This window comes from Balaenoptera musculus, chromosome 5 (assembly GCF_009873245.2).
Source record: "Balaenoptera musculus isolate JJ_BM4_2016_0621 chromosome 5, mBalMus1.pri.v3, whole genome shotgun sequence".
Taxonomy (NCBI): domain Eukaryota; kingdom Metazoa; phylum Chordata; class Mammalia; order Artiodactyla; family Balaenopteridae; genus Balaenoptera; species Balaenoptera musculus.
Genome location: NC_045789.1, coordinates 19,404,411 through 19,416,887, shown reverse-complemented (window position 1 = coordinate 19,416,887; position 12,477 = coordinate 19,404,411). Strand labels below are relative to the sequence as shown.

Genomic DNA, 12,477 nt, shown 5'->3' with positions numbered 1-12,477 from the left:
TCCCTCTGATATAGAACATCACAGATGGTCTGACTTGGTTGCCTGTGTCTTTTGCCACCATAGATTGTGAGTTTACTTTTATGGATGATCATTGTAGCTAACACTTATTAAAGGCTGTCCTGTGTGTCAGGCACCCTAAGTGCTTTAAAAGGATTAACTCATTTGTCCATCAAACAACCTTTTCAGGTGGCACTACTATTCATCCTCATTTTACAGATAAGGAAACTAAGGCCAAGGACAGTTAAATAACAAGACCAAGTTCACACAGCTAGTAAGGACAGGGTCTGCTCAAATCCAAAGTCATGCTATAACCACCGCCTCATAATGCCTCCTGGCACGGGTAGAGGCCATCTCTTATCCATCATTGTCACCCCACGGTACCCAGCTGAGTGTCTGGAACAGGGAAGTTCCCAGCCAGTGCTAATTGGTATTGAGTGGAGCAGAAATGCCAGAAACAGTGAGCACCTTTGCTGTCACTGACTGGTGTCTGACTGCTCTGCTGTGAAGAGGAGGAAAGTGCTGAAGCAAACACATTCCTTAGGCTTGTAACTCTCTCCGTCCAAAGGTATTTGTGCTGCTTTCTTACTCCTCCTCCTTGCTAACTGTATTATGTGGATTAGAAGTTGGAGCTTAGTTCACAGAAAGGGAAAACAGAACTCTGAACATCCTGTGTGGGACTGAGAGAGGAGAAATACGTAATCCAAGAAAAAGATATATCTAGGGAAATATTTAACCTGACGAAATCAATTTGTTATCTGAAATCAGCATATTGCAAACAGTCAGTGTTTGAGTGCCCTGTTCTTCCTGATTTGACTTGGTCAAAGATAAGCTTATGGGCGGGACTTAAAGATCCCGGATCACATGTGTAGAATTGGGCATTATCCAAGCAAACAATAATCTGTGCAATATATCTGTTGTACATACTTAAGCAGGGAAGAGTCTGTAAGAATTCACATCTCCTGGCCTGCAGAGAAAGCAGAAACATGAGTACAGCAGGAAAAGTAAGGCAATTTTTCTTTTACTTTTGGAATTATATTCTAATTAGTATAATACACAAAGAGATACAGTATTTAATGAATAACTTAAAATTCACATAAAAATTAGAAATAATATACACTGAAATACAACATAGAATATATGCTTCAATATACAAGGTATATTAAACTACAACTGAGATGGGCAATACCTAAATATCTTTAACAAAATGTATAGCATTATACCTACTACAGTCTATATTTCATATATTAAATAAATGTGAAGTAGTACGTCCAATCATGAGTAATTTTCAAATCTAAAGTTAGAAATGAAATGTTTTTATCAAGAAGTTATCTTTATGTTAAGATACCATAATATGAATGTTATTCTTTATAATCATATTCTTTTTATGAATACAGTAAAGTTAAGTGTGACAAAACTTTTATTGATCTCAAAGCATTAGAACCATCAAGACTAAACAAACCAACATCAACATGCAAATTATGATTTAAAAGGGTCCTATTATGGCACAATTCAGGAAATTTCCATAGAAATCCTATAGAACAGTTGTACCCAACCCCTGGGCTGCTTAGAAACCTGGCCTCACAGCAGGAGGTGAAAGGCAGGCCAGCGAGTGAAGCTTCATCTGCTGCTCCCCATCGCTTGAATTACCCCCTAAACCATCCCCCTTCCCCCACCCCCCGGTCCGTGGAAAAATTTTCTTCCGCGAAACCAGTCCCTGGTGCCAAAATGTTGGGGACCACTGCTATAGATCGACATCTTCTTCATGTAAAAGTCAATGTGATTTAAAAAAAACAAAGTTAATACTGATACAGTTTGAACCACTTATTAGCACTGGGAACAGAGATATTTGGTTCTAAGTCTTCCATAGATTCATGTTTATTTGTTCAATGTGCTTACAGTTGCAGAGAAATACATGTGGTTATTCAGTACAATCAATTCATGTTGTTTAACTTCTTCACAGCAAAAGCCTGTGTAACTGTTTCCAGTAGGTTTGCTGTGTTAAGAGTTGATTGCACAATACAATATCTTGCTATAATGACTCAACTGAAAGATTCTGAGGTTTCTACACACATTTTGTGTGTGTGACACACAGAAGGCCTATATCAATGAGATTGGTTGGAAATCGTATGGGTAACCAATTGTCAGTTTTCTTATTCTAACTTTATTTTCATCCATTACTGATTAGCATTTACAGTGGCATATTACATTTCAAATGAACAATAGTAAAGAAAAAGAAAAATTAAATTTTCCAAAACTCAGCTTGAAAGAGTTCACAGAGATCAAAAGGGTAAACCAAATGTATTAATGATAATTATAAATTATAGGCAATCAATCCTCACTCCTCAGGTGCAACATCAATAAATTTTAGCTATATGATAACACTTCATTTATGTTTACCCTTCCTGCACTGTATGTTCTTCAAATGCTAAATGGCAACAATAATAATACCTACTTTCATAAGGTGGTTGTGAGAATTTAATAAATTCATATTAAATTTTTTCATACTGGAAAGCATTGAAAATAGTGCCTGGCACATAGAAATAATTTAATAAATATTAGTCACTGCTATTACTGTTGTTATTGCTATCTAACCTCTAATCTTTTGTTAATCTTTTACTACCATCAAGTAGTGAAAAGATAAAATGATGTTAATTCTTTGGACACCCAGCTTTGTGATTCTGGGAAAAGTGCTTAGTCAATTACTAACTCAGTTGAGCCTCAATCTTTTCATCTGTAAAATAAAACTAATAATTCAATAATACTGCCCTGTGAAGTTTAAAAGTCAAACATGTATCAATAACTCACCCAGCACAGCCACTTGTGCCTGCTACATCATTGGCACCCAATAATCAACACCTATCTACCATTAGTGTATTATTTCCAAGTACTCTTATATTTATTGTGGAAATGACCATGACAAACACTTTGCAAAGTAGAAGGATTTCGCATACAAATAATGAAAATAAATTATCAGATAGGGGGGAGGAGAGAAGATGGCGGAAGAGTAAGACGCGGAGATCACCTTCCTTCCCACAGATACAGTAGAAATACATCTACACGTGGAACTGCTCCTACAGAACACCCACTGAACGCTGGCAGAAGACGTCAGACCTCCCAAAAGGCAAGAAACTCCCCCGGTACTTGGGTAGGGCAAAAGAAAAAAGAAATAACAGAGACAAAAGAATAGGGACGGCACCTGCACCAGTGGGAGGGAGCTGTGAAGGAGGAAAGATTTCCATGCACTAGGAGCCCCTTCGCGGGCAGAGACTGCGGGTGGCAGAGGGGGGAAGCTTCGGAGCCACGGAGGAGAGCGCAGCCACAGGGGTGCGGAGGGCAAAGCGGAGAGATTCCCGCACTTCCCGCACGGAGGCTCGGCGCTGACCAGCACTCACCAGCCCGAGAGGCTTGTCTGCTCAGCCGCCGGGGCGGGCGGGGCTGGGAGCTGAGGCTCGGGCTTCGGTCGCAGGGAGAGGACTGGGGTTGGCGGCGTGAACACAGCCTGAAGGGGTTAGTGCACCACAGCTAGCCGGGAGGGAGTCTGGGGAAAAAGTCTGCAGCTGCCGAAGAGGCAAGAGACTTTTTCTTCCCTGTTTCCTGGTGCGCGAGGAGAGGGGATTCAGAGCGCCGCCTAAACGAACTTCAGAGACGGGCGCGAGCCGCGGCTAACAGCGCGGATCCCATAGCAACAGGGGCGCAGAGGGAAAAACGGAGAGACTCCCGCACAGAGGCTCGGCGCCGAGTAGCGCTCACCAACCCGAGAGGCTTGTCTGCTCCCCCGCCGGGGCGGGCGGGGCTGGGAGCGGAGGCTCGGGCTTCGGTGGGATCGCGGGGAGAGGACTGGGGTTGGCGGCGTGAACACAGCCTGAAGGGGTTGGCGCACCACAGCTGGCTGGGAGGGAGACCGGGAAAAAGTCTGCAGCTGCCGAAGAGGCAAGAGACTTTTTCTTGCCTCTTTGTTTCGCGGCGGGCAGGGAGAGGGGATTCAGAGCGCCGCCGAAACGAACTCCAGAGACTGGCGCGAGCCGCGGCCATCAGCGCGGACCCCAGAGACGGGCGTGAGACGCTGGGGCTGCTGCTGCCGCCTCCAGAAAGCCTGTGTGCGAGCACAGGTCACTCTCCACACCGCCCTCCCGGGAGCCCGTGCAGCCCGCCACTGCCAGCGTCCCGTGATCCCGGGACAACATCCCCGGGAGAACGCACTGCGCGCCTCAGGCTGCTGCAACGTCACGCCGGCCTCTGACGCCGCAGGCTCGCCCCGCCTCCTCTGTACCCCTCCCTCCCCGCGGCCTGGGTGAGCCAGAACCCCCGAAGCAGCTGCTCCTTTAACCCCGTCCTGTCTGGGCGGGGAACAGACGCCCTCAGGCGACCTACACGCAGAGGCGGGTCCAAATCCAAAGCTGATCCCCAGGAGCTGTGCGAACAGAGAAGAGGAGGGGAAATCTCTCCCAGCAGCCTCAGAAGAAGCGGATTAAAACTCCACAAACAACTTGATGTGCCTGCATCTGTTGAATACCTGAATAGACAACGAATCATCCCAAATTCAGGAGGTGGACTTTGGGAGCAGGATATATTAATTTTTCCCCTTTTCCTTTTTTTTTTTTTGTGAGTGTATATGCATATGCTTCTGGGGGAGATTTTGTCTGTATAGCTTTGCTTTATAATAGCTTTATTTTACTTCACTATATTATAGCTTCTTTCTTTCTTTCTTTCTTCCTTCCTTCCTTCCTTCCTTCCTTCCTTCCTTCCTTCCTTCCTTCCTTCCTTCCTTCCTTCCTTTCCTTCCTTCCTTCCTTCCTTCCTTCCTTCCTTCCTTCCTTCCTTCCTTCCTTCCTTCCTTCCTTCCTTTCTTTCTTTCTATTTTTTCTCCCTTTTACTCTGAGCCGTGTGGATGAAAGGCACTTGGTGCTTCAGCCAGGCATCAGGGCCGTACCTCGGAGGTGGGAGAGCCAACTTCAGGACACTGGTCCACAAAAGACCTCCCAGCTCCACGTAATACCAAACGGCAAAAATCTCTCAGAGATCTCCATCTCAGCATCAAGACCCAGCATCACTCAATGACCAGCAAGCTACAGTGCTGAACACCCTATGCCAAACAACTAGCAAGACAGGAACACAGTCCCATCCATTAGCAGAGAGGCTGCCTAAAATCATAATAAGGCCACAGACACCCCAAAATACACCACCAGACGTGTACGTGCCCACCAGAAAGACAAGATCCAGCCTCATCCACCAGAGCTCAGGCACTAGTTCCCTCCACCAGGAAGCCTACACAACCCACTGAACCAACCTTAGCCACTGGGGACAGATACCAAAAACAACGGGAACTACAAACCTGCAACCTGTGATAAGGAGACCCCAAACACAGTAAGATAAGCAAAATGAGACGACAGAAAAACACACAGCAGATGAAGGAGCAGGGTCAAAACACACTAGACTTAACAAATGAAGAGGAAATAGGTAGTCTACCTGAAAAAGAATTCAGAATAATGATAGTAAGGATGATCCAAAATCTTGGAAATAGAATAGACAAAATGCAAGAAACATTTAACAAGGACGTAGAAGAACTAAAGAGGAATCAAGCAATGATGAAAAACACAATAAATGAAATTAAAAATACTCTAGATGGGATCAATAGCAGAATAACTGAGGCAGAAGAAAGGATAAGTGACCTGGAAGATAAAATGGTGGAAATAACTATTGCAGAGCAGGATAAAGAAAAAAGAATGAAAAGAACTGAGGACAGTCTCAGAGACCTCTGGGACAACATTAAACGCACCAACATTCGAATTATAGGGGTCCCAGAAGAAGAAGAGAAAAAGAAAGGGACTGAGAAAATATTTGAAGAGATTATAGTTGAAAACTTCCCTAATATGGGAAAGGAAATAGTTAATCAAGTCCTGGAAGCACAGAGAGTCCCATACAGGATAAACCCAAGGAGAAACACGCCAAGACACATATTAATCAAACTGTCAAAAATTAAATATAAGGAAAACATATTAAAGGCAGCAAGGGAAAAAAAACAAATAACACACAAGGGAATCCCCATAAGGTTAACATCTGATCTTTCAGCAGAAACTCTGCAAGCCAGAAGGGAGTGGCAGGATATACTTAAAGTGATGAAGGAGAAGAACCTACAACCAAGATTACTCTACCAAGCAAGGATCTCATTCAAATTTGATGGAGAAATTAAAACCTTTACAGACAAGCAAAAGCTGAGAGAGTTCAGCACTACCAAACCAGCTTTACAACAAATGCTAAAGGAACTTCTCTAGGCAAGAAACACAAGAGAAGGAAAACAACTACAATAACAAACCCAAAACATTTAAGAAAATGGGAATAGGAACATACATATCGATAATTACCTTGAATGTAAATGGATTAAATGCTCCCACCAAAAGACACAGGCTGGCTGAATGGATACAAAAACAAGACCCATATATATGCTGTCTACAAGAGACCCACTTCAGACCTAGAGACACATACAGACTGAAAGTGAGGGGATGGAAAAAGATATTCCATGCAAATGGAAATCAAAAGAAAGCTGGAGTAGCAATTCTCATATCAGACAAAATAGACTTTAAAATAAAGACTATTACAAGAGACAAAGAAGGACACTATATAATGATCAAGGGATCGATCCAAGAGGAAGGTATAACAATTGTAAATATTTATGCACCCAACATAGGAGCACCTCAATACATAAGGCAAGTACTAACAGCCATAAAAGGGGAAATCGACAGCAACACAATCATAGTAGGGGACTTTAACACCCCACTTTCACCAATGGACAGATCATCCAAAATGAAAATAAATAAGGAAACACAAGCTTTAAATGATACATTAAACAAGATGGACTTAATTGATATTTATAGGACATTCCACCCAAAAACAACAGAATACACATTTTTCTCAAGTGCTCATGGAACACTCTCCAAGATAGATCGTATCTTGGGTCACAAATCAAGCCTTGGTAAATTTAAGAAAATTGAAATCGTATCAAGTATCTTTTCCGACCACAACGCTATGAGACTAGATATCAATTACAGGAAAAGATCTGTAAAAAATACAAACACATGGAGGCTACACAATACATTACTTAATAATGAAGTGATTACTGAAGAAATCAAAGGGGAAATCAAAAAATACCTAGAAATAAATGACAATGGAGATACGACGACCCAAAACCTATGGGACGCAGCAAAAGCAGTGCTAAGAGGGAAGTTTATAGCAATACAAGCCTACCTCAAGAAACAGGAAACATCTCGCATAAACAACCTAACCTTGCACCTAAAGCAATTAGAGAGAGAAGAACAAAAAAACCCCAAAGCCAGCAGAAGGAAAGAAATTATAAAGATCAGGTCAGAAATAAATGAAAAAGAAATGAAGGAAACAATAGCAAAAATCAATGAAACTAAAAGCTGGTTCTTTGAGAAGATAAACAAAATTGATAAACCATTAGCCAGACTCATCAAGAGAAAAAGGGAGAAGACTCAGATCAATAGAATTAGAAATGAAAAAGGAGAAGTAATCACTGACACTGCAGAAATACAAAAGATCATGAGAGATTACTACAAGCAACTCTATGCCAATAAAACGGACACTCTGGAAGAAATGGACAGATTCTTAGAAATGCACAAACTGCCGAGACTGAACCAGGAAGAAATAGAAAATATGAACAGACCAATCACAAGCACTGAAATTGAAACTGTGATTAAAAACCTTCCAACAAACAAAAGCCCAGGACCAGATGGCTTCACAGGTGAATTCTATCAAACATTTAGAGAAGAGCTAACACCTATCCTTCTCAAACTCTTCCAAAATATTGCAGAGGGAGGAACACTCCCAAACTCATTCTACGAGGCCACCATCACCCTGATACCAAAACCAGACAAAGATGTCACAAAGAAAGAAAACTACAGGCCAATATCACTGATGAACATAGATGCAAAAATCCTCAACAAAATACTCGCAAACAGAATCCAACAGCACATTAAAAGGATCATACACCATGATCAAGTGGGGTTTATCCCAGGAATGCAAGGATTCTTCAATATACGCAAATCAATCAATGTGATACACCATATTAACAAATTGAAGGAGAAAAACCATATGATCATCTCAATAGATGCAGAGAAAGCTTTCGACAAAATTCAACACCCATTTATGATAAAAGCCCTGCAGAAAGTAGGCATAGAGGGAACTTTCCTCAACATAATAAAGGCCATATATGACAAACCCACAGCCAACATTGTCCTCAATGGTGAAAAACTGAAACCATTTCCACTAAGATCAGGAACAAGACAAGGTTGCCCACTCTCACCACTATTATTCAACATAGTTTTGGAAGTGTTAGCCACAGCAATCAGAGAAGACAAAGAAATAAAAGGAATCCAAATCGGAAAAGAAGAAGTAAAGCTGTCACTATTTGCAGATGACATGATACTATACATAGAGAATCCTAAAGATGCTACCAGAAAACTCCTAGAGCTAATCAATGAATTTGGTAAAGTAGCAGGATACAAAATTAATGCACAGAAATCGCTTGCATTTCTATACACTAATGACGAAAAATCTGAAAGTGAAATTAAGAAAACACTCCCGTTTACCACTGCAACAAAAAGAATAAGATATCTAGGAATAAACCTACCTAAGGAGACAAAAGACCTGTATGCAGAAAATTATAAGACACTGATGAAAGAAATTAAAGATGATACAAATAAATGGAGAGATATACCATGTTCCTGGATTGGAAGAATCAACATTGTGAAAATGACTCTACCACCCAAAGCAATCTACAGATTCAATGCAATCCCTATCAAACTACCACTGGCATTTTTCACAGAACTAGAACAAAAAATTTCACAATTTGTATGGAAACACAAAAGACCCCGAATAGCCAAAGCAATCTTGAGAACGAAAAATGGAGCTGGGGGAATCAGGCTCCCTGACTTCAGACTATACTACAAAGCTTCAGTAATCAAGACAGTTTGGTACTGGCACAAAAACAGAAATATAGATCAATGGAACAGGATAGAAAGCCCAGAGATAAACCCACACACATATGGTCACCTTATCTTTGATAAAGGAGGCAAGCATATACAGTGGAGAAAAGACAGCCTCTTCAATAAGTGGTGCTGGGAAAATTGGACAGGTACATGTAAAAGTATGAAATTAGAACACTCCCTGACACCATGCACAAAAATAAACTCCAAATGGATTAAAGACCTAAGTGTAAGGCCAGACACTATCAAACTCTTAGAGGAAAACATAGGCAGAACACTCTATGACATACATCACAGCAAGATTCTTTTTGACCCAGCTCCCAGAGAAATGGAAATAAGAACACAAATAAACAAATGGGACCTAATGAAACTTAAAAGCTTTTGCACAGCAAAGGAAACCATAAACAAGACCAAAAGACAGCCATCAGAATGGGAGAAAATATTTGCAAATGAAGCAACTGACAAAGGATTAATCTCCAAGATTTACAAGCAGCTCATGCAGCTCAATAACAAAAAAACGAACAACCCAATCCAAAAATGGGCAGAAGACCTAAATAGACATTTCTCCAAAGAAGATATACAGATGGCCTACAGACACATGAAAGAATGCTCAACATCATTAATCATTAGAGAAATGCAAATCAAAACTACAATGAGATATCATCTCACACCAGTCAGAATGGCCATCATCAAAAAATCTAGAAACAATAAATGCTGGAGAGGGTGTGGAGGAAAGGGAACACTCTTGCACTGTTGGTGGGAATGTAAATTGATACAGCCACTATGGAGAACAGTATGGAGGTTCCTTAAAAAACTACAAATAGAACTACCATACGACCCAGCAATCCCACTACTGGGCATATACCCTGAGAAAACCATAGGTCAAAAAGTGTCATGTACCACAATGTTCATTGCAGCTCTATTTACAATAGCCAGGACCTGGAAGCAACCTAAATGTCCATCGACAGATGAATGGATAAAGAAGATGTGGCACATATATACAATGGAATATTACTCAGCCATAAAAAGAAATGAAATGGAGGTATTTGTAATGAGGTGGATGGAGTTAGAGTCTGTCATACAGAGTGAAGTAAGTCAGAAAGAGAAAAACAAATACAGTATGCTAACACATATATACGGAATCTAAGGAAAAAAAAAAAAGGCCATGAAGAACCTAGTGGCAAGACGGGAATAAAGACACAGACCTACTAGAGAATGGACTTGAGGATATGGGGAGGGGGTGGGGTGAGATGTGACAGGGTAAGAGAGTGTCATGGACATATATACACTACCAAATGTAAAATAGATAGCTAGTGGGAAGCAGCCGCATAGCACAGGGAGATCAGCTCGGTGCTTTGTGACCACCTAGAGGGGTGGGATGGGGAGGGTGGGAGGGAGGGAGATGCAAGAGGGAAGAGAAATGGGAACATATTGTATATGTATAACTGATTCACTTTGTTATAAAGCAGAAGCTAACACACTATTGTAAGGCAATTATACTTCAATAAAGATGTTTAAAAAAAAATTATCAGATAAATTTCAATTGAATTTTTATCATATTTGCAATATGTTAATTCTCTCTAGAAAACACTGTCAACTATACAAGCTTTGCAAAAATGAACACAAGTCTTATACTACATTCCCAAGTACTAAAAATGTGTTCAACTTTTATTTGTAAGAACACCTGTAAGTAAGCTATGCTAGCTAGAAAGTCAAATACACAGTTGTCCCATTTTTAAATACATGCGTGTGTTGTGTGTGTGTAGCGTTTTAACCTCTACAATTTTGGGCTCAAGTGTAATTTGGAAGAAATCCCTATACACAAATTATATAACAAAACAGAGCTGCCAAAGCTAACTTTCAAATAAGTGATGCAAACAAATAGCACATAGAACAAGTGTAGAGAGAAAATCAAAGGAACAGGCAAATAGAGAGAGAGAAACCCTAGGCAGGGAGGCAAGTCCATAATTGGAATCATAAAGTCAGATCATTTTGGCTTAAGTGCAGAACTGAGCAAGGGAGAAATCAGTATAATGTGAACAGACGCTGAATCTGTCAGCAAAGTGATAGTGATTTAGAACTTCACATACGAGCCAATAGTTTTGGGTAAACAACCAATTTCAGGACCGCATTAGGAAATAGAAGCAATAAACAATCCTTAGAGAAAAAAAAAAACGCATGATGTTCTTTCTTCATAAAAGAATATATTCCATTTTATCTCAATGTCTCACTATAGTTAATTCTGTTTCTCTTTCCTTGTGGTATTGCTTTACACATTTTTATAAAGAGGTACTATTATTCTTTTTGCAAATCAAAGGTTTTCATTTCTGTGTAACAATGTTAGGTTCCAGACATGGGGCTAGATGTTGCACATAAAAAGGTAAAAGACACAACCCCTGACTTCAAGGGTGGGGAAAAACTGGTATCATCTTTCTGTTCAATTTTCAGGTAATAAAATGCAAAGCAGCTGTGCTATGGGAGCTCAAAAAACCATTTTCCATTGAGGAGGTGGAGGTTGCACCCCCTAAGGCCAATGAAGTTCGTATTAAGGTAAAACTTTCTTCCATTTCTATTTAATCTTAGGTTTAAAAATTTCAGAGAGTAACAATGAAAATTACCAAAATCCATTAAGAGGCACTTTTCATGTGGTTATCCAGACAGCGGAATTACATTCATAGCCAAGGAAAGTTGTAAGTATAAATTGTTAAACTTTTTAAAAAGAGACCAAAGAGTTTTACTGAGCTCTGACCACCACAGCAACAGTCAGCTCTACCCACCACCAGAGCCTCCCATCAAGCCTCTTAGATAGCCTCAACCACCAGAGGGCAGACAGCAGAAGCAAGAAAAACTACATCCTGCAGCCTGTGGAAGAAAAACCACATTCACAGAAAGATACACAAGATGAAAAGGCAGAGGGCTATATACCAGATGAAGGAACAAGATAAAACCCCAGAAAAACAACTAAATGAAGTCAAGATAGGCAACCTTCCAGAAAAAGAATTCAGAATAATGATAGTGAAGATGATCCAGGACCTCGGAATAAGAATGGAGGCAAAGATCGAGAAGATGCAAGAAATGTTTAACAAAGACCTAGAAGAATTAAAGAACAAACAAACAGAGATGACCAATTCAATAACTGAAATGAAAACTACACTAGAAGGAATCAATAGTAGAAAAACTGAGGCAGAAGAACGGATAAGTGACCTGGAAGACAGAATGGTGGAATTCACTGCTGCAGAACAGAATAAAGAAAAAAGAATGAAAAGAAATGAAGACAGCCTAAGAGACCTCTGGGACAACATTAAACACAACAACATTCGCATTAGAGGGGTCCCAGAAGGAGAAGAGAGAGAGAAAGGACCAGAGAAAATATTTGAAGAGACTGCAGTCGAAAACTTCCCTAACATGGGAAAGGAAATAGCCACCCAAGTCCAGGAAGCACAGAGAGTCCCATACAGGATAAACCCAAGGAGAA

General features: G+C 40.7%; 1 protein-coding gene across 1 annotated transcript in view; it reads left to right on the top strand.

The window, feature by feature from the left end:
- The first annotated feature begins 898 nt into the window (after window positions 1–898).
- The window catches only part of LOC118895724 (alcohol dehydrogenase S chain), a 28,196-nt gene continuing 16,617 nt past the window's right edge, over window positions 899–12,477 (top strand). The window contains exons 1-2 of the mRNA XM_036853194.1: window positions 899–1,001; window positions 11,451–11,552. Coding sequence (XP_036709089.1) covers window positions 984–1,001; window positions 11,451–11,552 — 120 coding nt within the window. The 5' untranslated portion in view covers window positions 899–983. The remainder of the gene's footprint in view (window positions 1,002–11,450; window positions 11,553–12,477) is intronic.